A 27,974-nucleotide genomic window follows, 5' to 3' on the forward strand; every position below is an offset into this window, starting at 1 on the left:
CATGTTTCAGAGAAGCGCCCAGCGGGCAGCGCGGAGCAGGAACAGGTGGCTGCGGATTGGAAGATCGAGACCAACCACTCCACTCCCTCCCGCCCCCTCTGCGCTTCCGGCTTTACTTTCTCTTGTGGCGTTTTCGTCTCCTCCGCTTGTAGCTCCTCCGGCTTTTTCTGATTCTGACAGAATTCACGGTCCTGTTTTGGCTCCGTCTTGGGAAGCTTCTCTCCTCTTTTGCGTCCTGTCTCTCGTTCTTAACTCTGTCTTTCCTTTGCTCTGTTCTCTGCCTCTCCTCTGCCTCTTTCTCTAGGCGGTTTGATCTTTCCTGTTTTAGCTCCTATGAAGTTTCTGCCTCCTGAGCTGCTGTTTCTTACGTGAGGCATCACTCAGGTGTTTGGAGTCACAAGTGACTTTATGTCGCAGGCAGCGGCCTTGCGGACCCGGCCTTTCTACGGGAGCTTCAGGCGGCGCGGCGTTCAGGGCTCCGACGCCGCTCAGGTGCGCACTCGCGGCATGCGACGTTCGCCTGGAAGTTCAAGTGCCCCAGAAACTGCAGGTGTGTAAGTTCGGGCCTGGCACCTCCGCCCGTTGGGGGTCCAGCATGGGGCGCCCACGTTCCATATCTCCTCGCACTTGTCTCCGACACCTTGACCACGACCTCCTCGCTGGGCCGACTCCTCAGGGCGAGCTATTTGCAGGGCAGCCCCTTCCGGTGACTCGCGCCCGGCATCTCATTACCCTCCTTTTTGTCACGGAAGAAAGAGTCCCAGTCCGGGTGCGTAGGGAAATTGATCTTGAACTTGGTGGCATGCACCTTGAGGACTTCGGGGAAGTGGAGGAGCTTAAAGACCTTGTGGTGGAGGCAGGCCAGTTAAAACTTGACCGGATTCTCTGGCGCCTGGGTGGCTCAGTTCCGCATCTGACTTCTGCCCAGGTCGTGATCTCCTGGCGTGTGGGTTCAGCTCCACGTGGGGCTCTGCGCTGGCAGCTCAGAGCCTGGACCAGCTTTGCATTCTGGGTTTCTCTCTCTGCCCCTCCCCCGCTAACACTCTCTTTCTCTCTCTCAAAAAAAAAAAAAAAAAGTGGGGGGAAAAAAAAAAAAAGCTTGACCGGATTCTTGGCCACCTTGCTGTCCAAGGGGGTGAAGTCCATGGTGCCCTAGGAAGTCCGCAGGGTGGAGAGCTGGTGACCATTTACCATGGCCTTAGCCTTTCCAGCACCACCTGGCTGGAGATGGCCCTCCCTGGCGCCTCAGCTGTGGAGGGCCATGCTGAGGGTCACCTTCATGATGGCCTTGAGACAGAGGCCTACAGAGGACAGAGCACCCCTGTCCCAGATGTGTTATGGACTGTGGTAGCTGCTGCCTTTGCCCGGCTGGCATGGTCGCCCCTCCCGGCACCACCACCTTTGTTAGAGGTGCCTTCAGCGCCACCGGCCACCACCACTGCCTGCCCCTGTGGCTGTGCTCAGAGCTAGAGATACAAAGGCGAGTGAGACCTATTAATTTGTGCCTTTGAGGCCCTCAGTTGAGACACAAATGGAGAGAGAGAGAGAGAGAGACCAAGAATACATAAACAATATAAAATATGCCCTCTGAGCTGCCTCGTTCACAGCTGTGTGGACACTGTCTGGACCAAACTGCAGGAGAAACATTTGTTGAATAAATAAGTAGATGAATGAATGCAGAGAATGAAAGTTACACAGAATGGAGGGATTCAGGAAGGCTTGGTAGAGGAAATACTGACTGTGATGGATTAGAGAGAGGTAGCCAGGTAAAGCAGGCTAGAGAAAGTATGCCGGAAGAGGAAAGGCCAGGTTGGCTCAGGTTTCCAGTAACTGGTTGTGTCTGGATTTAGAGCCTGGCGGATGAGGTGGTGAGGGACTGAGTCCCAGGGTGAACACCTCACATGCAGTTACTAGGTACGATTCTGTTCCAAAACCAGTGGAGCCATTTTTTTTAGTCTTCTTTTTTTCCTTAGAGAGAGAGCCAATGAGAGAGAGGGGCAGAGAGGGGGAGAGAGAGAGTCTTTTTAAAAAATGTTTATTTATTGGGAGAGAGAGAGCAGGGGAGGGGTGGAAAAGGAGAGAGAGAATACCAAGCAGACTCTTTGCTGTCAGTGCAGAGCCCGATGTGGGGCTAGAACTCATGAACTGTGAGATTATGACCTGGGCTGAAATCAAGAGTTGGATGCTTAACCAACTGAGTCACCCAGGCTCCCCAAAGAGAGAGAATCTTAAGCAGGCTCCATGCTCAGCCTAGAGCCAGATTCAGGGCTTGATCTCACAATCCTGGGATCATGACCTGAGCTGAAATCAAGAGTTAGACACTTAACTGACTGAGCCTCCCAGGCCCCCCAGATAATATGAATTTTATAGAAAAGTTTTGACACTGTTTTAAAAATCAGTATGTTGAGGATATTAAAAAATAAATAAAGACATAATATCCATAAAGAAATAATGAGAGCATTCACTTTTGAATGTCCCCTCTCTGTAAAGAGAGCTTTCCTATTATTCTTCCTTTCTAATCTTATACTCTAGTAAACTTTTGCCTGCTGCTCAAAAAAATAGAAAAAGGAAACATGAAACACAAATAGTAAGATATGAAACAAAAGAGATGGATATAAAGAAGAAATAATTTATGGGGCGTCTGAGTGGCTCAGTCAGTTAAGCATCCGACTTCAGTCATGATCCCACAGTTAGTGGGTTCATAGCCCCACATCGGGCTCTGTGCTGATAGCTCAGAGCCTGGAGCCTGTTTCAGATTCTGTGTCTCCCTTTCTCTCTGACCGCCCCCTGCTCACGCTGTCTCTCTCTCTCTCTCTCAGAAATAAATAAAACATTTAAAAATTTTTAAAAAGAATAAATAATTAAAAAATTTAAAAGTAAGTCATTTAAATTAAAAAAGAACTAAAATAATAGATGGGCTGAACTTTAGACTAAACAGAGAACAAATTAGAGAAATGGAATAAAATTCTGAAGAATTAACCTAGTTTAAAGCATAGAGAGTCAAAGAAATAAAAATATAACGCAGCAGGTAGGAGGCCTAGAGATCAGGAAACCCTGAGTAACATTAAATAAGAAATTCCAGAAAAAGAGATTCAAGGAAAAGGTGGAGAAGCAACATTTGAAGATCTAATAATGGAATATTTTCCAATTTGCAGAAAGACTTTAGGATTTGTTTTCTGTTATTCATTCAGCAAACACTTAATGAGCACTTACTGTTACAGTCTAGACTAGAATAGGGTATACAAAATAAATGTGGTAGAATCCTCCCCCTTAGAGTCTCACATTTAGTAGGAGAGATGGACACGTTTAATTAAAATGTAATGTAAAAAGAGCTATGATAAAGCAGTATATTACAGAATCAAGAAGAAGGAAGAACATTTCTGGGAGGACTAAGAAAAACCTCCCTCTCAGAGGAGATGACCTTCAAGCTGGGTCTTGTAAGTTCAGGGTCCCCTACAGTGTTGTTTTCCAGGAAGAGGAAACACATGGACAAAAGGGACAGAGGCATGAAAGAGCATGACATGCTTACTGGCTGCTGAGTAGTTCTAGGTGGTTCTGGGTTCTAGAGCATGTGGAAGGAGAGGTGAGATCATAAGTTAAAAAGACTGACTGGGGAAGGAATTTAATTACCTTTTAAAAATTTAAAAAAAAAACCCCACATTTATTGGAAGTTTATTGAAGGACAAAAAGTAAATGCATAGATTGCAGAGATATACCATGTTCATAAACGTGATGACTCAGGATCATAAAGATAGATTTTTCTCCCCAAATAAATTCAGTGCTATGTCAATTAATACCCAAGGGATTTTTTTTGAATGAGATGTGACTGAGTGTAAAATTTGTATAGAAAAGGGGCCAAAATAATTAACCAAAATAATTTTAAAAAGATAGCAGAAATGTACCTTCCCAACTATCAATATGAATCTAAGTTTTAACAACTAAAACATTGTTGGAGGCATTTCTTAAATGTTGAGAATAATTCATCCTGATCATCTTTGAGTGCCCAGCAGATGTGAATTTTTTATTGCTCTGGCATTATTGTATAGGATGACTTGGGGAAGCGGGGTAGCAAGACCAGAGTTGAGCTCACATGCTGGTACTTCAGAAAGTCGGTTGAGAGATGCTGAGAATGGACAAGGATAGTAAACATGGAGAAAGAGATCTGAGTAAAAAAAAAAATGCTGAAGAGAGAAAATCATCAGACTTTGAAGTTTACCTTTGTTGGAGGGTAGGTGTGTTGGGCATGAGCCAAGAGAAGGATAACGTGAAGGTATCAAACCTGGGTGGTTGATTGGACAGTGGGTCTGTTAACAGAAAGCGTGACTATCAGAGGAAGCCCAGATTGGGTTTACTCCGGGATATGTTGATTTTAGGGTCCTCTTGGACAGAGAAGTAGGTATCAGGAAAGTAACAGTGGAGTTTGGGAGAGCTGGAGGCAGCCATTTTAAGTATTTGTTGAAGTAATAAACATAAAATGCCCTGTGCAGATTCCAAGATCAACGAGGAGAGGAGGAGGCCAGAGCAGGTGGGGAACGCCTCCTGGGGGAGATGATGCCTGTATCTGTACCTGGAAGGTTGGGAGGGTCTAAAGAGGCAGAAATGTAATGTGGGGCAGCCCAGGTTACAGGGCAGATGCAGAAGCTGAGTGAGACTGGAGCGTGCTGATGCTGGAGAGCTTGGGCTGGATTGGCAAGAGAGAGAAGCCTCCAAAGGTGGTGAGAAAAGAGAGGGCTAATGGGGCCCTTGGGTGGCTCAGCCGATTAAGCGTCTGACCCTTGATATCAGCTTTAGGTCATGATCTCAGGATCGTGGGACTGAGCCCCGTGTTGGGCTCTGCGTGGTCAGTGCAGAGCCTGCTTGGGACTCTCTCTCTCCCTCCTCTGTCCTTTTCCGGCATGCTCTCTTTCTCTCTCTTTCTCTCAAAATAAAATAAAACTAAAAACAAAAACGGGCTAAGCACAAAGGAAACCTTCTTAGTTTTCCATCGACATGTGCAGAATGACAGGTACCCCCTCACCTTTGCATTTGTTGCAAGTTGGGTGACACCTCTCACACGTCCGTGTGCCTTGCTCTGCATAGTAATGCTCTGGGCAGGTGCGATGACACTCTCCTTTGGGGCGGAGCAGGAAGAAATATGTATCGCAAGACAGGCAGTCGGTGGGTTCTGGGCCCCGGCACGCCTTGCAGCTCTTGCTGCACCTCTCACATCGTCCAGTGGAGTTTTCTGCGTAATATCTGAAACCAAGTGTGGAAGCAAAGACTGAATCGTAAGCTTTGCTCTTAAGTTGGGTGTGGTGGAAAAATCATGGTTAGCCAGACAGTGATTGTTTCCAAGTTGGGTGACATTAGGCTCGACTCATGAACTGTACTCAGTAGCTACATTACTATAACCACACCGCCTTTTACTCCGCTTTGCTTTACTGGGGGCTTCGCAGATATTGTGTTTTCTACGGACTCAAGGTTTGCGGCAACCCTGCGTTGAGCAAGTCTATTGGCATCGTTTTTTCCAATAGCATTTGCTCACTCTGTGTCTGTCACATTTTGGCAATTCTTGCGATATTTCAAACCTTCTCATTATTATACTTGTTACGATGATCTGTGATCAGTGATAATGACTCACTGAAAGCTCAGATGATGGCTGACATTTTTTAGCCATAACATATAATTTAGGGACGTACATTGCTCTTTTAGACATCAGGCTCTTGCACCCTTCATGGACTACAGTCTAGTGTAAACCCAACTTTTATATCCACCGGGAAACGGAAAAATTCATTTGACTTGCTCTCTTGAGATATTCACTTTAGTGGTAGTAGTGAGACCACTACTCACTGTAGTGGTCTGGACATGAACTGGAGTAGCTCCAAGGTTTGCCTTTAATGATACTAACAAATCTAATGATTCTCTGTTTTCTTATCTTTAAATTGGGCACTACTTCCCTGCTATTCGTGAGTATTAAATTAGGTAACATATAAGAAAGGACCTACGACTTATCACATATAGTGGGGCTGCAGTAATTGCTCACTACTTTTGCCTTCTTTATACCCCATCTGCTTCTCCACTTGAAAATTCAAGCCTCGAGGTTTTCAGGATGGGATCAGGTTATGGAGGATGTTTTAAATGTACCTCTGAGCGATTCTTGTAGTTTTTCAATTAAAAAAAATCTTGAAATAGGAGATGACACAAGCGATGCTAATGTTTACACAATAATAGACATAACCTTTTTGAAAAGATTTTTGGAGGCTAATATGACAATAATCACTGGTGGTTAACTTGTCACTATGTACCTGAGTGTGCACAAGAGACTTCATAAACATTAGTTCGTCTTACTGACCCTAAAGTGAGACACTAGAGCATGACAGTCAGGAGCTTGCCTTTTGGAACAAGACTGTGTGGAGTCAAAGCCAAGCTATTCCACCCATGAGCTGTGCGACTTTGGGCAATTCACACGACGTCTCTGTCTCAGGTCTGTAATATGGGGCTTAATGTCAGTAGCTAAAATTAAACAAGTTATTATTGAGAAACTTGTTCCAACAGTGCCTGGAACGTCATAAACAATGCATATTAGTGATAATTGCGAATTGTATGGTCAAATCTCAAAGCAAATCTTATGATTTAGATATTATTATCCCTATTTTACGTATGTAAAAACTGAGGCTCAGAGAATTTAGATAACTTGGCTTAATGTCAAACAGCTCGTGAAGTGGGGTAATGTGATTTGACCCTACCTGTTAAATGCCGCTATAACAAAGCGGTGCAAAGTAAATAAAAATGTTTCAAGTAAGATAGAAGAGAGAAGAGAAATCGTGGACAAAGATGAACTTCTAGAGGCCATCTGACGCTTCTTGGCATCGATGGACATCGGGACACTGAAACTATCCTAGAAACCGGAGGCTTGCCCTTGACTTCTCTGGTGTGAAACTATCTGCCGCCTCAAGTCCCCCAAAGTTTATTTCAGTTCCACTAACTTGTTGGAAACTAAGACCATGACTGAGTCTGCCTCTACTGAGCCACCTATCACTGGCCTGAGGGAACCCACTTGCAAGTCAGCGGCCAAGCCTTGTCTGACCTTGCACCGGTAGGTGAGGAACAGTTACTGCGAGTCAATCAGTAGGACTAGGGTGTGAGAGAGACAGGGTCATGAAAGGAGAAATCTTCAGTCATGAAGTGAAGGGTTGATAAAGCCCACAAGAGCCTCAAAAGAGAGAGCCACAGGGAAAGGTAGAAATCCACACTTTCCCAGACCGAGAATACACAGGCTGAAGACGGAAGCTCTGATTTCTAGTCTTGGCTCCACTGTGTTTTAGTAGCTTTGTGACTTTGGGCAAGTCACTTAACCTCTTTGAGCCTCAGTTTCCTCATCTGTAAGACGGCGAGAATAATATCAATCTCCTAGGATTATTGGAGACCAAAATCATCATATAAAAATACATTCTGAGTAGAAATACTTTGTAAACTCTAAAATGGCATAAATGTGTTTTACTAATGTTATGGGTTTCTACGATGAAATCATCAATAGGAACTGTGGGGGAGAAAGGTTATTAATACCTAGTAGATTTTAAAACTTATCAGAGAGTAAAGGACAGTGGAGAGTTTACTAGATACAATTAAAAGAAGAGTACGATACCACTGCTTGCTTTGATGACAAGGTGGCTCTGAAATCGCCTGATCCTCCTTGCCCGGAAGAGGATTTTGTGCATAAATGCAAACAATAATCGGAGCCTTGGAAAACCTGCTCTGAGGTTAAACGCTAACATAATTATATGTGTTGGTAACGGGTTCTGAGGATCATATACCTGCCTTTCCAAGGCAAAGAGATTTAACAAATGAAGTGGATGAAATGTATGAGGAACACTGATTTTACAAAAAGGAACAATTTCCATTAAATATCTCCACTTATACCTCATTAATACCTCATTGGTTCCCCATTAAAGAGATTTATGGCAACCTGTGTCTCTCTTCCCAGTGGGTAACTTTACAGTGGGACATCTATCTTAATTCCATGGCCTACACTCTATTTAGATCACAAGATTACACCCTCTTGTGTGTAGGAGTATTTAATGACTTGATCTGAGGAAGATGGAGATTCCTTTGATTGGCCCCAGATCTTTTCAGACACCTTCTGGAATGAGGATCAAAGGCTAAGCCAGGTGGCCCTATACCCTCTCTTGTTTGGTAGGGCCCTTCCTTCCTTGATCTATATGGCTGGTGTTTTTGAAGGCTGCTAACATGTGTGACTTTCTGCTGAGTATTATGGCAATATGTGTGAAAAAAGTAAGAGGTTTATATTTTTCCAGGTCCTTATAATTTTCTTGGTAAGAAGTATATAAGAAGGATAAATTCTTAAAGGTCAAAATCTTCACATTACACATACATACAAGGTTTTTTTTTTAAACGTGTGGAATGAGTGAATGGATGAGGTAAATCAAAACAGAGGACAGTGTATATAGCACTACAATGAGTAATGCAGGCAGTACTTGCTATAGAAACCTAAGAAAAGAAAAGTGATGTCTAATCTGGGCAGAAGCATTTGGGAATGTCTGAGGTTATAGCCTTTCAGTTTGGGTCTGGAAACTCTCAGTGCCTTAGATTACTGATTGGGAAGGAAGAATTAGCAACAGGCCTGTAATCAATCTTTCTCTTTATTGTTGACTCCTGGGACGGCGGGGGGAGAAGGGATGACCCAGTCAAATCTTTCAAATAGGCCGGTAACCAGACCCTCTGATAAATACACTCAAAGTTTTTCGTAGCAAAAAATAATAGAGTTCTTATATGCAAAGTGTTTTTAGGAGGGTACATCCGTGTACCTGCGTTGCTTATAGTAACTAAGCCTGCAAACAATGGATTTATGGGGACGTGGTTGGTTGGAGCGTTGGTGGGGTGTTAAGTGGGGATACATAACTCAGATTGTTCCCTTTGTAAAATTAACTGCTCCGCATACATCGCTTTGGTCTTACCTATTAGAACAAATCCTAATGCAGAAGAGAAAGGACCTACTTTATGGTCTTAAGACTTTGCCTTGTGATTGCTTGTGCCTTGAAATTAGTAGTGAAGTCACATGATGATTGGCATTTTGTGTTATTTCACTGGGTCACTCCGCCCTCAGCCATTACTCGGAACCAGCTGAAATCCTTTAGAGACCATTAGACCCTGGCTGGACTCCCATCTTCACTTCTTACCAGGGCCGAGACCCGGGTCTGGTGTTCTTAGCTTCCTTGTCTGCAAAGTGGGTTTGCCGGTAGTGGTATCCGGAGTGGTTCGGGGATTAAACGAGGGAACCGTGTACTGAGCACCTTACCCTTCCCTGCACTGGGCCAGGCACTCCTTTCCCAGCTGGAACAAGCCTGGCTGGCAGGAGAGGCACTGTGCGCTGCGTCTCCCTTCGCAGGTCCTACAAGAGCTGTGGCAGGGGACACACTGGTGGCTGTCCTCATCAGCGTAGTAGCCCTCGGGGCAGTCCTGCACGCAGGTCGTGTCTGCCAAGGAAGGAAGAGAGTCTGCCTTGGTATCAGGTATGACACGTCTCCTAGACCTCCTCTCTGTGCTCGCCATAGTGAACCATGGTGGGGGGGGGGGGGGGGACGCAGGAAGAAAGGGACAATGTCCTTGTAAATGTCTTCCTTCTCAGGTCTGCTGGGTTGAGGAGATAGATGCTGACACTTTCCAGGTCCTGAGAACATTTGTCTCTTTCTTCCCTCTCTCCTATGTGCCTGTATTGCTCCTTCGTTTAGCTGAGTGAGCTTTGGTTCATTTTCGTTCTCCCTTAACTGTGTTTGCACTTAATCATGGTATCCCTGGAAACCCGCGGGCAATGCTTCACATTAGCAGTAGCCTTCAAACATGATCTGCTGGAGGTGGCCAACCTCAGATGGTGCCGTACTTCAAGAAGACTTATTAATCAGTGGATGTAAAATCGGGGAAGTTTTGATGAGGGGGTCAATGCCTGCGTGTTCGTAAAGCGTCTCTCCCCAGACTGCTTATTAATCGCAAGGGAAAACAGTAACAGAGGACTATGGGTGGCATCACTGATGAGGGGCAGGTGAACATCCTGGGTTTCCCGAAGGACGCAACATCACCTGTGAAGCATTCTGGCCCGAGAATGCATCGTCTCTGTCTAATCACGGGAAACTTCAGACAGACTTCAACGGAGGGATAGGGGCTGTATTCTTCCAAAATGTCAATGTTATATGGAAAACATATCTGTGGCAATGTTTCAGGTTAAAGGTGGCTACAGATACATCGCAAAGAAGCAACTCCTGATGGGAGACTGGACCTTGGTCTAAAGGGGGATTACCATAATTATAAAACAGATGATAGAGCATTGATGTTAAATTTACGTGCATTGATAGCTGTACTGTGCCTATGTAAAAAAAGCATCCCTATTTTTAGAAATACTCTCTAGGGCGCTGAGGTGGCTCAGTTGGTTGAGCATCGGATTCTTGATTTTGGCTCAGCTTATGATCTCATGGTTAGTGGGACTGAGCCCTGCATCAGGCTCTGCACTGACAGCATGGAGCCTGCTTGGGATTCTCTGTCTTCCTCTCTGTCTCTGCCCCTTCCCAACTTGCGCATCCTCTCTCTTTCAAAATAAACATTAAGAAAATAGACATTCTAGGGGTGCCTGGGTGGCTTAGTCGGTTAAGCGTCCGACTTTCGCTTAGGTCATGATCTCGCGGTTCGTGGGTTCGAGCCCCGCGTCGGGCTCTGTGCTGACTGCCGGCTCAGAGCCTGGAGCCTGTTTCAGTCTGTGACTCCCTCTCTCTCTGACCCTCCCCTGCTCATGCTGTCTCTCTCTCTCCTAGAAATAAATAAAAAATATTAAAAAAAAAAAAAAGAAAATAGACATTCTAAAGCATTTATGGGAAAGGAGCCATGATGTATATATCCTATCCTTAAGCGGTCGGAAAGAAATATATTGTGACATTCACATCAACAGACGGAGAGCAAGCTAATGAACAGGGAAATGGGGTACAAGATTAGCATGGGTCGAGTGGGTGAAGGGCACACGTATGACGGCCTTTGTGCTTTTGCTTCTTCTCTAGGTTTGAAAATGTTCCAATTATAAAGCAAAAAATTAGAAAGACACTAAATATGTACCGGGCCTTGGGCATCGTGCAAGGTGGCTTCCTGGATGGAGGGAAAGAGAGAGGGGAAAAGTAACTCACTGAGCAGAAGGCTGTCCCTCAGGCAGGTGTGACACTGGTCCTCTGCGGGCCCCGTGCAGTGGAAGCACTTAGCATGACAGGGCTTGCACCCCAGAGCCTTGTGCCAGTACTCAGTGGGGGCACATTCCCTGTGAGGCATGCAGCGTCCGTGGCTGTCCATCCACAGGCCTTCCTGACAGGCTGTGCAGGTCCCAGGTGACGAGCAGGTCTGGCAAGTCTTGTAACAATCTGTGGGCGGGGGCGCAGGCGGAAGACACAGTGAGAGAGGACCCGGGCACCCCCGGAGGGTGTGTTCATGCTCCTCCCTCAGTTCCTTTAGAGATTTCTCGGGCTCTGAGTCAAGGGCGAGGGACCGTGAGTTGGGTACAGCCCTGGGGGCTCTGGGTAGAGCATTCTCCTTGTCCGGCGAGGAGAAAAATGGCTATTTCCCATTCTCAGTAATATCTAGAGAGCCCCTTCTGGCAACATCCAGAAATTCTAGACTTGGCCTCATTTACCAAAACTGCAGTAAAGTAATAAAGCAACTCTGCAGCACGGTCACATGGCGTGCGGCCCGCTCACCACCGTGACTCTTGTTCTGTGGTCCTCCACTGACCTCCCAGAACACCTTGACCTTATCACTAACTGAACAATTGTTGGGATGCCTTTCAATTACCTGTTGACGAAAGAAAAGTAAAATAAAATAAGAGGCCTCTTCTGTAGTCACTGATGAATGCACGGTACCTAGGCGCGGGCCTGGCACAGAACAGGCTCTTGGTAAATTCTTGGTAGACAAATAAAATGAGAGCAATTCGTTCCTACCCCGGGGTTTCAGCAATCGCTGTTCCCTCTGCCTAGAGTTCTCTTCCCCTAGATGTGTGTGTGGTTTGTGGCCTCTGTCGGTCCAGGACGTCTTCCGGCTGCCTTCTCTCCCACTGCAGCTCCATCCTGTCCAACTTCCTGTTCCCCTCCCTTGACTTATTTTGCCTTTTGCCTTCTTTAGTGTCTGTCTTCTGCCATGGAACGGAAGCTCCATGAAGCCAGGACTCTGTATTGTCCCCTGCTTCTTCCCAGGCCCAGAGGAGCACTTAGCATATAATAGACCCCCATTAAGCACTTGCTGAATGCATAGACACATGGCATTAGTGTTACCACCTCATTTTATGCTGATCAGGAAATTGGGGCTGAACGTGCCAAGTCACTTGGCTAGAAAAGGGCAGGGTTAGGGGGTGAACCCAGGAGTTCAGTAAGAGCTCTAGCTTCATCTGCCCCAGTGCCTTGGGATGGGTATGGGGTTCTTAGAGGTGCCTATGCTACCTCAGAGCGGATGAATTGGGTGATCTGAATGATCCCAAGCCCTTGTGTTTCTTAGAGGAGGTCTTGCTTGGTTCCAGATGCTTCTCTACACCTTTGTTTCTTCTCTCCGGACAGTCCAGTGATCATCCTGTTTCTTCCAGTACCAGCTTCCCTCTGTCTGCTTTTGGGCTGGTGGAGGGAGCACTGGCCTAGCAGGGAGAGCCCTCGAGTTCCCAACAGTTGAGTTGGTTTAAGGGGAGCCCAGGCATCTGTACAGTTATATATATATTTTTTAAGCTCCCCAGGCCATTCTAATGGGGCACCAGGGATGGGAGCCTGGGCCCTTCCTCAATGAGAAGATTAAATCAGGTAAATCAAATAAATGTACTGTGAGGCCTATGAACTGTTCTCTATGGCAAATTACTTTATTGTTGAACATCAGAGAAGGGGCCAGAAACTGACCCTCTGCTCCTGCCTGAGCACAGGCAAGATGGCACCTCAGAACCTTGGCTGAGTCGCTAAATTCTCAAGGAAACTGACCCCAAGCTCGCTCCCACCCTGTCGTCTGCCCATTTCCGAGCCCGTGTTCTTTCCGGTTGACAATAAAGAGTGCCTTCCATGAAACACACAAGAAAGTAGATCCAGATCACAAAGCCAGAGCAGAAGCCTTCAGGAGTCAGCCACATCTTTGTGGCCCGTGACATGCAAACCTTTGCCCAAGTATGTCCCAGACATGGGTGGCCCAGTGGTTTTCCTGCCACACGCGCCCTCCCTCAAGCTCCGGCCGTTGTTGGGGCCACCTCCGCATATCCAGCCAGTGTTTGCTTGGTGGCAGCGGGGGCAAAGTTCTCACTGGCTGCTTAGCTGGACTGAACCCTGGAACTCTGGAAAAGTCCACCCAGAATGACTCATTTGTTTGAGGATTCTAGTAACAGACAATATCCTGCTCATAGGCAAACAGTTTATACCCAGTTCAAACATGAGGAGGCATAAACAATAGCAGATCTCTACTTAAACCTTCTGCGTAGGGTCCCAGGGCAGGAGCTGCCGAAGCAGATGAGCCGAGGAGGGGAAACTTAGGGAGGGAACCGAGGAGGGAGACGAGGGGCACCAAGAAAATTCTCTGTGGCACAGCTTTCCTTATGCTGCTGTAAACCTTCATTGGCCTCAAGTTTTAAGGGAAAAAAAATTTTCCATGAGGTGCCTGAGTGGTTCAGTCGGTTAAGCATCTGAGTCTGGCTCAGGTCATGATTTCACAGTTCTTGAGTTCGAGCCCCGCATCGGACTCTCTGCTGTCAGCACAGAGCCTGCTACGGATCCTCTGTCTTCCTCTCTCCGTGCCCCTCCCCTGCTCGCTCTTTCTCTCTCTCTCTCTCTCTCAAAAATACACATTAAAAAAAAATGCTTCCATCTTGGGTGACTTTCGAAGCCTCGTGTCCGCTGTGAAGCTTCACACGAGAATTCTTTTTGATCAGCAGTTCAGAGCCCCTGTTTTGAGGAGGGTCAACCTGATTTATTATTAAGAAAAGTGAACACGGTCAAAGCTTATGAACGATTCATTTTTAAAAAAAATAAATAATAAATTAGAGCAGATTCAAAGTCTGCTTTCTGGAGCAGGAGGGAAAACGGACTGGACGACAGCTCTGGGGCTGGAACCCTGGCAACCCCCCACAGCTGAGGCAGGCGCCCCGGGGGGCCGTGCTTGGTCACGCCCCCCGGAAGTCTTTACCTCTGCAATCCTTAGTCTCTTTTTCGTAGTAAGTCCCTTCCGGACACTCATCCAAACACCGGCCATCATAGAGAACCGAGGACGCCTCAGCACAGAGGTCGCAGTCATCCGCTGCGGGGCCACTACACTCCTGACAGTCTTCGTGGCAGGGGACACACTGGCGTGTGTCTGCGTAGAAGCCGAGGGGGCAGGATTGATGGCACACATCCTGGTACAGGAAGGACTCAGGCATACACTCTGGGGAATGGAGGAAGCAGCAAGTTACCCCCTCGGCAAAGGAGAAGGGAGTTCATTCCTCCTGCAGTGGGCTAGCCTGTCCCGACCACACTGGCTCCTCTGACCTGGGTGTTACATGTCTGTGTCCCCAGCCCACCCTGCCGGGGCACGTCCCCCACCTCTCCAAGCTTTGGGAGAGAAGCTCACATAGGATGACCTGATGAGAAGGTGCTGGATTTCCAGCCCGAAATGAACTGCCCCTTGGAGCGTCCAGTGGCAGACGGGCGATGGCAGAGATGCCGGAGGTATTGTTTGAAAACCTGGAAAGCTCTATCAGATCTTTAAAGTGGTATTGAGCACCTCACGCTCTATTCGATCCAAAAGTGGTTAAGGAATTCTTGCATGAGTTAATTTTTCATTCACTGCTAGGGGAGATCAATGACGTACACACAGTTACACTCAGTGTGGAAGGCACTGTGAGTTTCTTTTATTTTTATTCATTCTCTTATTTGGGGGGAAACCAAGAAAACGCTTTCGGTTACGCCAAGACCATTTTTTTTTTTTTTTTTGATAGAACAGTGCCAGTGAAATGAGGCTTACTCTGGAGAGGAAATTAGACAGGCTTTGCTGGAGATAATTCTAGAGAAAGAATTCCTAGCCAGAGTGCTCTTCTGAGTCTTAACTGCTGCCTGAACTTTCTTCCACATCTTTTTAAAGAGTCACGTGCGATTCTCAAGCCACCTCTGTGTTTCATTGGTGTCAGTCTCTCCTGTAAGATTTTGCGCTCAAGGAGGCAGGCACTTTGGGTTCTTATCTGTATCACTAGCACCTGAGATAGTGCTTGGCACACACCAAGCGCTCAGTACCCATGTAGAACAGGGTTTTTCTCCTGTCTTCACTTGCAGAATCCATAGTGGAAAGGCTTTATCTCACTCTTGAAGTCCTCAGTGACGTGCACAGAGGTAGATCTATTTCAGGAAAGGCAAGGAGACTGCCTCCTTCCATTCTGCATGGACCTCCCCGCCCCAGTCCTCAGCGGGGGTGGCGTGGGCGAGCCACATTCTCCCCTGGGATGCTCCCAGGTACCTTTGCATGTTTGCTCATGGATGCAGTCCTGACACATATTGGGGCAAGCCTTGCACACCCCGTCCACGGCCACGTGCCTCTCGGGGCAGGTTTCCCGGCATGCTCCCTGGTCCAAGAGGAGGCCCCCTTCGCAGGAGTGGCAGCTGGTGGCATTTCCTTCACATGTTCTGCAGGGGGCGCTGCAGCGCCTGCATGTGCTATTTTCTGCATAGAAGCCACTGTGGGGAGAACAGAGCACAAATGGAGAAGCTTTCCGACTAGGGAAGGAGCCACGCCTGGTGGCCCAGGGTTTGGGGCTGAGCAAACCAGAGGCACTGTTGATACTGTTGGGCAGAATGAGTCGGTCAGATTCCTGAGGGGGTGCCGACAGATCAAATGTGGGAAGATAAAATGAAAGTCCTAGGTACTAGCCTTGCGAACTTGGTTCATTTGGAAACTGTCGTTAATTTGTATGTAGCTTAGCTGTCATCTGATTTCCTCATTTTATTTCCTAATTTTTCTTTATTTTCTTATTTCAAAGGTTCATTTATTTTTGAGAGAGAGCACGAGCAGGGCAGGAAGAGTGAGAGATAGGGACAGAGAATCCAAAGCAGGCTCTGTGCTGAGAGCAATTTGCCCGATGCGGGGCTCGAACTCACGAACTGAGATCATGACTGATCATGACCTGAGCTAAGTCGAGAGGCTCCACTGACTGAGCTACCCTGGCCCCCCACCATTTTTTCTTTTTTTAAATTAGAGTCCGATGTTAGAGTAGAAAATATATTTATTCAATACATTTTTAATGAAAAATTTTAATTTAATTATTTGATTGAATACTTAATATACAATGTTAATAGTTATAAATAATTTTTTTAAAGGCTCAAAAGGTTTAAGGCCCTATAAGATTGGAACCGCTTTTGCTTCCGATGCTCTCAGCTAACCTCTGGAGGCTTCTTTTAAACACACACATACAATGTTTGCACACAGCAGCAAACACATTTGGAGTAGCTGTTATTGGAGTATAATGTTTGTCTGATTGACTTTCTTCCAGGTGGAATCTGATGTCTGTCTGTATATTGTACACCTGAATGATTGATTTATCATGCTATAGAAATCTCTCACTGATCAGTGAACACAGTAAATATGAAAGCCTCAACCTTTTCAAATACATTTGGAAGATGAGGGAAATAGAGTTTCTTTGATGAAAAAAGCTGAAGGGAAGAGCTGGGACTTGCAGAAGCAAGGAAATCATAAACCAGTATTGAGAACATGGGCTTCTGATGTCATAGGTACCTATTCCAGTTGTTTTCTATAATTCTCATTCTGTTTGTCAGCTGGTGCCATAACAGCGCTGCGTAACAAAACACCCCAGAGCTCATCACTCGTCTATCTGTGGGGAGGCAGATTTAGGCTGAGCTCGTGCCCAAAGAAGCTTATGTCATTGTACAGGAAGGGTTCAGGCATGTGCTCTGGGGGAAGGAGGCTTGGCTCCATGATGGACACCGGGTCCAAGTCTTCTTCACATTGCATTATCCTCCCCTGCAGAGGGACCTACTGGGGCCCTTTCTTCTCTTAGTCATGACGGAATCACAGGAGGGCAAGTTCGTCCAGGCAAACACATTTCCAGCCTCTGCTTCCCTTCTGCTCACATCCCATTGGCTAAATCAACCCTGCCCAAAGTCAAGGGTCAGGGAAGTCCATTCTGTCTCTGTGGGAATTGCTGCAGTGACAAGCAGAGGGCATGGATACACAGAAGGGTGAAGAATTGCAGCAAATACTCAATATCCTAGAGTCATTTTTGCATCCTAATGCCAATAAGTGATCCTACATGGCATCTTTTTTTGATGCTTTAATTAATTAAGTCATTTCACATCTATTTAATCACTCTTTCAGCCATTCCTTGTATTTATTCAGTAAGCAAACAGGTATTGAATGTGTCAGGAAGAAATAAGACAAAATAGCACTGTAGCTTTAAGAAAGAAAAATGGAAGAGGAAGCAGTTTAGTAGAAGAGGAAGAANGTAGCACTGGAGGGGACTAAAAGCTACATATCTAATGTAGCTTTAAGAAAGAAAAATGGAAGAGGAAGCAGTTTAGTAGAAGAGGAAGAACTAAATAGATGAAAGCTAGGACCAGGCTTCCGTATGCACCAGTATCTTAGCTGTTTTGGTCCACAGTGGAGAAGAGTCAAAGACAATGCAACTCGGTCCAACCAAGTGAATCTCTTAAAAGTGAATTTGGCAAGACAGTGGATAGAAATACGTTACATGCTCGCTAAGAGTTTGATTGAATTTGAGAAATTTGAAGGTAAGGAAGTTGAGTGCATTCCCAAAGGTGTCGCGTCTTCTACCTGAATGAGTATTTCATGGGTTCATTGTTTCTCTGTCCCTAATGAAGGATTTGGCCTCACCCAGAGAGAGGTCTGGCTGTTCCCCCTAGCTGACTTCTAAATTCTTGGAATTCCCCAAGTGGTGCGAATGTCTTTGTTATTCCTTGAGGCCCTGTCTGACCACGTTTGATACTTTTAAGGAAAGGACCGACTCCGGGTGGGGCCGGCCACACCCTGTAGTTTTAGAAGGGGAAGTGACTATCCTAAGAAGCCAACCTTGTGTTTAGAGGCTGGGGGCTTTGGTTCATGTGATAACCCTTCACCTCTGGTAAGTTTTCTTTAAAAAATTTTTTTAATGTATGTTTATTTTTGAGAGAGAGAAAGAGACAGAGCACGAGTGGGAGAGGGTGAAAGAGAGAGGACACAGAATCCAAAGCAGCTCCAGGTTCTGAGCTGTCAGTAAGAGCCCGATGTGGGGTTTGAACCCATGAACCCTGAGATCATGACCTGAGCTGAAGTAGAGCACTTAATTGACTGAGCCACCCAGGCATCCCAGGGAATTTTCGGTGCTAAGCCTGGCCAAGGTCTCTACAGATTTGTTTCTGGACACTGAACATGAGCGGTTCGAGTATAGAATGTGAGAAGATGCACCACAGAGAAACCTTTTCCAGATTCTTCTCCTAGGGGAGTCCGTGGATGTCATTTGAGATGCTGAAATAAAAGGAACGGATTCAGGCAAAAAAGAAAACAAAATATGAAGCAAGTGGAGTCAAGTTTGCTAATCTGATTTAAATAGAAAATTTATCCTGGATAATCAGGGTGTGTCAGGATAATCATGAGGCTAAAACAGGGAAGAATTAGGAGGAATAGAAAAATGTCCAAATGATGGGATAAAAAAAAACACTCAAATTTGTTTGGGGTGCCTGGGAGGCTCAGTCGATTAAGCGTCCGACTTCAGCTCAGGTCATGATCTCACGGTTCGTGGGTTTGAGCCCCGCATCGGGCTCCCTGGCAGCACAGAGCCTGCTTGGGATCCTCTGTCCCCCTGTCTCTTTGCCCCTCCCCCATGTGCATGTGCTTTCTCTCTCTCTCTCTCTCTCTCTCCCTCAAAAATAACCATTAAAATTTTTTTAAATGGATATTATTTTTTCAATGTTTTGTTTAGTGATTCTTTCCCCACTAGCGTCAAATTTTATTCACTTCAAATGTTAAAAAGAAAGCACAGTAATAAAAAACTATTCAAGATGACTGCTAACTGAAAACGATGTGAATCTCAGGAATTGTTGGGAGTTAGCCGGAAGGTTCTTCCTCAGAGCTCTTTTGCTAAAAACAGCCTTCCCTGCACAGACCTGCCCAGTAACTGGTCTTCGTGTGTTCTCCTTGGCTTTACAAAACTTTTTTGTTAATGCTTTACTTCACGGTTATTTTCATTTAAGAAGAGAAGTAATATTTCTTTGGAGAAGACATGGCCACTTGTATTAATTGTCAATTTCAAAGTCCTTTCTGTTGAAGTTGTTGGACCCAGACAAATAAGGAAACAAGAGCCGTACAGTTGTGGGGCTTCACCCATATAGATACCTGAGACTGCTCAAAATATACAAAATATCTTGGCCACTGTGTATCTGCATAGGGTCCCGTTGCTTCAGAGAGCGGCTTAATCTCGATTTGGAGAAGTGGTGAGCTGCCAGCTCACCGGAGGAAGGCAGAAATGCTGCTCTTCCTTCTTTGCTTTACTGCATTATCAATTCCTGTAACGTTCAAAGAATCCAAGATGGAGTTGGTGAAGGGTGAGAATATTAAGTAAGGTGATAATAACGGACAGTCGGTTGAGTCCTGCCCTGGCAAAGGTTACCGAAGAGGCAACAACGGACTTTGGGAAGTAGATTACCGGGCTTCACCTTTGATTTTCTATCGTGTCTTGGCTAACTTTGCTGTGTGGTTGTTTGAGCGTCTGGGCTCTGGGGGTTTCTTGACTCTGCCTTGCCTCCTCTTTCCTTCCCTCCCCTTCCTCTCTGCCTGACAAAATCCTCCAAGAGCTATTCACTATGAAGCGTCTTCTCACATACCCAGCTGGAGAGGAGCCTTGCAACTCCGCTAAGTAGAGGAAACCAGCTCAAAAGATCAACATTTTGTAGGATTCCAGTTTTGTGAAATAGCAAGGAAAAGGCAAAGCTATCGAGACAGAAAGTAAATTAGTGGTTGTTTAGGGACAGGGGGGCAATTGGGAGTTTCTTTTTGGGGTGATGAAAATATTTTAAAATAGATTGTGGTAGAGCGATTGCCCAACTCTGGAAACATCCCAAAAGCCCTTGACTTGTACACTTGGCATGAGTGAATTGCATGGTATTAAATTACATATAAGCTGTTCTTCAAAAAGAAAAGAAGCCCCAGTTAGATGAGAAGGTGGCATTGTGTAATGACTAAGCACATGCACTTGAGGGCTAGAGAGATTTGGTGCAAAATCCTCGCCATTCCAGGGATTAGCTGTGTGATCCTGGCATGCTACCTCACTCCTCAAACAGCAGACAACAGTAGTGTCTGGGTAAGAAGCTTCTTGTGAGGATTAGTGGGATCATACATTGGAAGCCCTTAGTACAGTGTCTGGACGTCACAAGGCTCAACAAGTAGCTGTTTTTAAATGGTTTCCTTTCCCTTGGAATTTGTAGCCTTTTATGTATTTAGACCCCTGAGAAATATGACATTGGTTGATATAAACCTCCTCTACTGGATTATAGGTCTTTTGTAGGCTCAGACTTCCTTCAGTTGCTTATAACTTAGCTTCAAATAGCAATTCTTAAACCTAGTAGGCGCTAAATATTTATTGGCACAATTGAATCGAATATGTTTGGCCTCTTCGCTGGATTGGCAGCTCCTTGAGTATTGTGACTTAACGACTGTTCCCTACAGGCTCTATCTCAGTGGTGGATACAGATACTAATGATCTATTTCTATGTGCTACCAAGATAGATCTTTCTTGTACATCTATCACCGGGTTCTTTTTAATCAGTGAACACATGGAATTGCTATTTCCTTAAAATAGATTCTGTTGGTCACTTCCCCAGACTTTTTGGCCTCCCTCTTTCCAGTCTTCCTGCCTGTCAGTGTTCTGATTTTATGTGGGTGTTTAGGGGTGAGCCTTGTTTAGCCTAAACTGATCCTTCTGTGTCCATCCTTCTTGCCAGAGATCAGTTTTAGAAATGGAAGTGATGCCTTCTGGCTAAGGGGATGTGAAGGGAAGTCAGAAGAAGACGTAGAGGAGGGGTGCCTGGGTGGCTCAGTCGGTTAAGCGTCCGGCTTTGGCTCAGGTCATGATCTCATGGTTCGTGGGTTCAAGCCCCGTGTCAGGCTGTGTGCTGACAGCTCAGAGCCTGGAGCCTGCTTCAGATCCTGTGTCTCCCTTTCTCTCTGACCCTCCCCTGCTCACACTGTGTCTCTCTCTCTCAGAAATAAATTTAAAAAATTAAAAAAAAAAAAAAAAGACATAGAGGAGAAGAAACATGCCCTTTTCTGTCCAGGGTGGGGTGGCGGGGTTTGGCGATGGGGCAGACAACGTGGCTCAGGGGAGGACAGGCTAAGGATGATACAAGAGCAAAATGGAAAGATTGTGGGTTTTTAAGGAAGTGTTGGCCACTGATGTAACTGATGGTGGATTTCTAAACTTTTTGTTATGTGACATAAAGGACCCATATTGTCTCAGTCATTCTACAGAGGATTTCCGTAGCTCATCACTGTACGTTTCCTGATATACTTTTCCATTTGCTGTTTCCACTTCCCTGTTAGATCCTGGAAGTGGATCCATTGCTGGGAAGAGAAAAGGAATTACAAACCAGGGGACCGAGGAAACCATGAGGAATGAATAAATAATTAACCAGGTATCATTCTGTATTTATTATTTAGACCTCACACCTCGCCTACTATAAACATTTCACAAGAGATTCATGTGTTCACAGCCCATCACAGCCTTACTTTTGTGATGAAAGAAAAAGACAACTACTTGATCATAAACACAGGGTGGGAAAAGAGTGTATTTTTGCAAGAGTCAAAATGTGTATGTATAGTAGGCTTGAGGGAGAAGCGTGCATCTGGCCCTCTGTGTGATTTGGGTGCTGCAGCCAACGAAGATGTCAGAGTCATGAGGGGACACTTTCGGTGGCTCTGTAACCAGGGGTGGGCAGGGTCTCCTTTGGGGCAAAAGGGATTATCTTCCAGGTACAGGAGAATGAGCCAGACCCGGATGTGAAAAGAAGAGGGACACTTACTCAGGGCATCTGGTGTAGCACCTGCCTTCATGCAGGAAGAGAGGGAAGTCTGGCCGAGTCCAGCACTTTCTGCAAAGATTGGCTCCAGAGCAGGAGGCACAGTCCTCTGTACAGTTCTCGCAGCTGCCACTCATCACCGAGGGCCACGTGCCTTCGGGACAGGAGGAGACACAGGCCTGGGCCAACAGATACATGCCTAGAAGCCCAGGGAAGAAGGCACATCAGATGGTCATCACATGTCTGGTCCAACAGCACACATGTCCATGCAGAGAACGGATGCTCACAACAGGTTTTTTAAACCTCTCCAAAGACCTGAGGGTATGGAACCCTCATTTCAGGCGCACCAACATATTTGTTAGTGATGCTGAGTCTTCCGTGTTGGGTTAAATCTCCACTAAGGAAATTAACTACAGGAGGCTTTTGCCCTGTTTCTTTGACTTTCCTACTGCTATTGGCTCAGGTCACCATGGGGCTTCCCTTTGCCCAACTGATCCATCTGTTAACACCTTCATCTTCCCGTAAGGCAGTTACACTCGCACAGCGTGATAGAGTCTATTCTCCAAAGCCTCTTCTGTTAGGACACGAACAAGGTAGCAACTCTCCATCCAACGCTACCTTGAGTGGGTTGACTATGTGTTTTTAATTGAAAAAAAAAAATCAGATGACATCACTATCGAAAGAAAAATGTTTTAAAATCACCTTCGACTTCAGAATCCCAAGAAAATTCCTTCAATTTTTGTTTGTAAGCGTTTGCGTTTCATGCGGGTAGAATCACAGCACACCTGTAATTTTAACCTCTATTGCTTTGCATCCCACCTCGCTATGAACATTGCACATTCCAACAAAATGATCACTCTAATGGTTGCTCTTAACTCTTCAGTTGTCAATGTTAATGTACCATGTTCATAAGAACCCCCCGAATTCAGAGAAGTTATTATTTCTGATGTTTTATTATAGATGATGGAGCAGTTAATCTTTTGAGCTATTAAGTTCTTGCTCTTGTTTTTTTTTTTTTTCCTCCCCTAAATTCAGTACCAGAAATGAAGAAGGAAAGAACATTTATCTACATCTAGATTCTCTACCCTAAGATCTCTTGTTTTGGCTAATGAACTTTATTTATTTTTTAAATGTTTGTTTGTTTTTGAGAGAGCATGAACCCAGAAGGGGCAGAGATAGAGAGAGAGAGAATCCCAAGCAGGCTCCATGTTGTCAGCACAGAACCTGACATGGGGCTCCAACTCACCAACCATGAAACTGTGACCTGAGCTGAACCCAAGAGTTGAACACTTAGCCGATTGAGCCATCCAGGCACCCCATGGCTCATGAACTTGAAGGCGTAATGGAGCTTCTAGGGGCACTGGGGTGGCTGAGTCAGCTAAGCATCCAACTTTGGCTCAGGTCATGATCTCATGGTTTGTGAGTTCAAGCCCCATGTCGGGCTCTGTGCTGTCAGTGCAGAGCCTGCTTTGGATCCTCTGCCTCCCTCTCTCTCTGTCTTTACCCTGCTGGTGCTCTGTCTCTCTCTCTCTCTCAAAAATAAAATAAACATTTAAATTAAAAAGGGAGTATGTGGCCAAATCAACAGATAACTTCATCATACCTTTGGATAAGAACATTTTTTCCCTTCCCTCCCCTCCCCTCCCCTCCCCTCTTCTCGCCTTTCCTTTCCTCCTTTGAAAACCAGCTTTTTTTTTTTTTTTTTTTTTAAGATTTCATTTTTAAGTAATGTCCACAGCCAACGTGGGACTTGAACTTACAACCCCGAAGTCAAGAGTTGCATGTTCTACTGACTGAGCCAGCCAGGTGCCTCTGAGAGTGATTTTTTTATTAGAGGTCACTAGTTCCCTGCATTTCTCCAGAGCACCCTCTGTGATAGGGACAATGAGGAGACTAGATCGAGTCCTGCAAACCTTTTACATAAAGATGCCGCTATATATACTTAGCTTTCGGCCTCTTGCACCTCTTGTCACGCTCCACACTGACCTTTTGGACATGAAGTGCACAGGGTTGGAGATTCATTGCAGGTTTTACAAGAAGGATGACAGGGCTGGTGTCCTCTCAAAATGTCTGTGTAGGGACAGAAACCAGAAGTCAGCGTCCTGTGAACAGGCATTACGACGGGGGGGGGAAAGGTCTCATGGGTAATCTCATCTTCCTTCCTGCCCCAGATAGAATCCCTTCAATTTTCCATTGGCTAAACACTCATTACCCACTCATTACCTACGTGGCAGACTTTATTCATTTTTTTTTTTCTCTTCCTTCTCCATTGACACTTGATTATCAAGATATTCTTTTCAAACTTCCAGTGACAGAATAGCCTTCAATGCAAAAAGGATGTTTGAACTAACACAGATTCCTTCTTTCACGTATTAACGATCTGGGGGAGTGTATGCACGCATCAAAGAGTTTTCTAGTTAAAGGTCATCACTTCTTTCCCCACGATTCTTAGGTGGCCATTTCTCTTCACTCTACGATGATGACTGAGAATTTATTGTGCCTTTTGCGGAGGGACTTTTTTCTTTTCTTTCTTTTTTTGTTCTTTGGAACCAGGTTTCATAATTGGTCAATGTTTGGGTTTTCTGTGATCTTCAGGGTCGCCCACTTGTGGAGAGCAAACCTCAATTTATCTCCTCTCAAATCATCGTTAAACATTCACATAATGGAGCCACCCTCGAGCTTTCTGGTTGGTCAGGTGATAAGCGGGCCACCTCAGGTCAATACACCATTGACCTGAGAAACATTAGAGGCATCCTCTCTCCCTTTCCCTCCAAGAACATTCGCTGGCCAGGCTTTTCCGGGAAGTCAGTAAGTCCACGGGGCAATTTCAGTGACCTACAGAAGAGCCTTAGTGATGTCACTCAGTTGATACAGGAGATCTTGACTGAATCTCAAGACTTGCTTGGGAATCAGCAGGAGTCTCAGGGGGAAAATTAGAAAAGGAAGGTCTGGCTCAGGATGTGTGATAGGAATGAGTCTGATCCTCAGTCAGTGACTGTTGGCATCTTACCATTCCCACCCACTCCCTCCCTCCCCTGCTTCCTGTTTCTTCTCTTCCTGAGAGTCTGCCATAGTTGAGTCTGTAGTCACACCTGCCATCAGAGCCCAGCTGTGCCACTTACGGAGGGTAACCATGGAAATGGTAATTAAACTTGAAGAGTCCTACTTCCCACGTCTCTGGAACGAGAGAAAGTGATCCTTCCCTTATGAACTGTTGCGAAGACGGAGTGAAACAGTGTGTGTGACACGCACATAGAGCGGCTCCGTAAACGATAGATAGTCCCTTCTACTTCCTTTCTCCCAGCTTCTTCCTTTGTTACCATTCGACCCCGGGTCCCAGCCCTTGGCTTTATTTCTCTTTCTCTCCCTTCTCTGTTCCATATCTGGAGTGGCGCTGGGAGGCATCGCTGGCTTTCTACGAAGGAGCTGTGGTGAATAAGCTGCCGAGATTTGCTCTGGAGGAAACTAGATCCAGAGGGAGGCAGGGAGGTAGACAGATGGGTGGGGATGTAGATACAGATGTACAGACGGAAATGATCACCCCGCTGTGCTAGGTGGTAGTTTCGTCCTAGTTTGGGGAGAGAAATATGCCCTGGGTTTTCAGGAGACTGCTGCTGTCCCCCTCGGGGGAGCTGTTTCGAGCCCCGTTAGCCTGGTGCAGAGCAAGTGCCAGTCATGCGCTTCTCATACCTGCGGCCCTCCTGCCCCTCAACAGGACCAGAGCTTTCCCCGAAGGCCTTTTTAACCTGACGGTATCGCTTAACCCGAAAGAGAAGGCAGGGAAGATGAGCCAACAATTCTGTTGCTGACCCCAGTCCTCACTAATCGCCAGGGAAATGCAGATCAAACCGCAAGGCGCCATCACCTCACACCTGTTCCAGCGGCCAGGGGCCAGGAGACGTGACAAGTGTCGGCGAGGATGTGCCGGGAAGGGGCCCTTGTGCACCTCTGGTGGGAACCAGAACCGCCAGAGCCGCCGTGGAAAACGGCGTGGAGGGGCCTCAAGAGATTAAGAGTGGAACCACCATGCGATCCAGCTGTTCCTCTGCTGGGTATAGACTTGGAGGAAATGAAGTCACTGTCTTGAAGAGATGCCTGCGTCCGCACGTTCCCTGTTGCGTTGTTTACAGTGACCAAGACGCGGAAACAACCGCAAGTGTCCATTGATGGATGAATGGATAAAGAGAATGAGGTGCATAGATGCAGTTAGAAAATCATTCACCCATAGAAGGAGGGAAATCCTGCCATTTGGAACAAATGGATGAATGACCCTTGAGCACCATGCCAAACACATTGTGTCAGAGAGAGAGAGAGAAATACTGTGCGATCTCACTTATACGTGGAACCTAAAAGGAAACCAGACTCCTAGAGTAGATTGCTGGCTGTCAGGAGCAGCGGTGCAAGTGGGGAGAGTGGGCGAAGGGGCCCAAAGTATATCAGTTCTGGGTTTTCATGAGCAGCATGGCGACTATGGCTAATACCGGACTGTATACGTGAAAGCTGCTAAGAGAGTAGTTTTTTTTAAAAAAATGCTTACTTATTTTTGAGAGAGAGAGTGGGGGGGTGGGGGCCTGAAGCAGAGCCTCTGCTCTGTTAGCGGAGAGCCCAACCCAGGGCTCGAACTCATGAACCGTGAGATCATGACCTGAGCAAAGTCAGATGCTTATTGACTGAACCTCCTAGGCACTCCAAAAAAGTTGTTCTTAAAAGTTCTCACCACACACACACACACACACACACACACATGCACACAAGAAAGGTAACTATGGGAGTGGTAGATGTGTTAACCTTATTGTGGTAATCCTTTTGCAGTGCAGACGTATATCAGATCATCACATCATACATGGTGAGCCTGCATAATGTTGTATGTCAATTAGGTTTCAATAAGATGGAAAAAAGATAATGGCTGAGAGCAGTTCTGAAAAATAATAGCAAAATAGTCTTTTTCAGACACCATCGAAACCTTTAATATTATTATGTCTAGACCAGGGGTTGAACTTTTTCCCCCCACAGGAGTTGAATTTTTGATTTTATCATTTTTGTACTATGCTTTTAATTTACAAAGATATGAGTTTTAGAGAAGTTTCCACGGTTTTGTAAAGTATAATGTATCTATCTACACATACATATGAATTTATAATTACATCTATCTCACATTGGGGCAGGTTGATATTTTACGGAGATACGCGGGACATAAAATTCTGTAATGTCAGAAACTGACCACGAGAGGGTGCTCTGTACACACAGTTAACCGCAGTTAAAAGTGGGCAACCAAGCATCATTCCCAGACACTGCTCTTTCATAGCAAAGATTAGTGACTTAATCACAAGTAAATTTTGACCTTGATTGTGGTTTTTCTTTGTTTTCACTCCAGAAATTCTGGACTGGACAAGACCTCGAAGGAAAAAAAAATCACCTTAACCAAGGAAAAGTAGAGTCTGTCCTGGAGAAATGAGTATACCTAAGCCATTTAAAAATAGGAGTTTTATTTGCTTTTTTAATTCTTAAATAAACAACACTCACAAAGTTTATTTAAAAAAATGAAGAAAGGGAATGTATTATGAAGCCTCTCTCCATTCTTTAATTTTCCTGTTTGTTTATTGATTGATTGATTGAGAGAGAGAACGAGAGAAAGAGAGAGCGAGCACAGGTAGGGAGGAGCAGAGAGAGGGAGAGAGAATCCCAAACAGGCTCCATGCCACCAGCACAGAGCCCGACCTGGGGCTCAATGTCAAGAACTGTGAGATCATGACCTGAGCCAAAACCAAGAGTGGGACGCTTCAATGACTGAGCCCCCTGGGCACCCCTCTCTCCACCCTTTTTATACAAACTATTTCCACTGTTTATCACATTTTTTGATAATGCTATATTTGGGGGACCGTTCTCTGTTGGTACAGAAAGAACCCCCTCATTCTTGTTTATGTCTCCATAGTATTCCATTGC

At 45.7% G+C, this 27,974-nt stretch overlaps 1 protein-coding gene and 1 long non-coding RNA gene across 4 annotated transcripts in view; one reads left to right on the forward strand and one right to left on the reverse strand.

The window, feature by feature from the left end:
- Positions 1 to 27,974, reverse strand: part of PCSK5 (proprotein convertase subtilisin/kexin type 5) — a 462,552-nt gene that overhangs the window by 14,386 nt on the left and 420,192 nt on the right. For all 3 annotated transcript variants that reach the window (XM_077759370.1, XM_077759369.1, XM_077759368.1), the window contains 7 exons: positions 24,018 to 24,101; positions 22,035 to 22,230; positions 15,469 to 15,686; positions 14,167 to 14,403; positions 11,163 to 11,390; positions 9,296 to 9,473; positions 5,018 to 5,235 (listed from right to left, as the gene is read on the reverse strand). In XM_077759370.1, the coding sequence (XP_077615496.1) occupies positions 5,018 to 5,235; positions 9,296 to 9,473; positions 11,163 to 11,390; positions 14,167 to 14,403; positions 15,469 to 15,686; positions 22,035 to 22,230; positions 24,018 to 24,101 (1,359 nt within the window). The remainder of the gene's footprint in view (positions 1 to 5,017; positions 5,236 to 9,295; positions 9,474 to 11,162; positions 11,391 to 14,166; positions 14,404 to 15,468; positions 15,687 to 22,034; positions 22,231 to 24,017; positions 24,102 to 27,974) is intronic.
- LOC144227678 (uncharacterized) lies at positions 95 to 27,539 on the forward strand. Its single transcript, XR_013334010.1, has 3 exons — positions 95 to 550; positions 21,556 to 21,647; positions 27,406 to 27,539. It is a non-coding gene; the product is annotated as an uncharacterized LOC144227678 (long non-coding RNA).

The sequence above is a fragment of the Crocuta crocuta genome, unplaced genomic scaffold (genome assembly GCF_008692635.1).
Source record: "Crocuta crocuta isolate KB4526 unplaced genomic scaffold, BGI_CrCroc_1.0 scaffold41, whole genome shotgun sequence".
NCBI classification, from domain to species: Eukaryota; Metazoa; Chordata; class Mammalia; order Carnivora; family Hyaenidae; genus Crocuta; species Crocuta crocuta.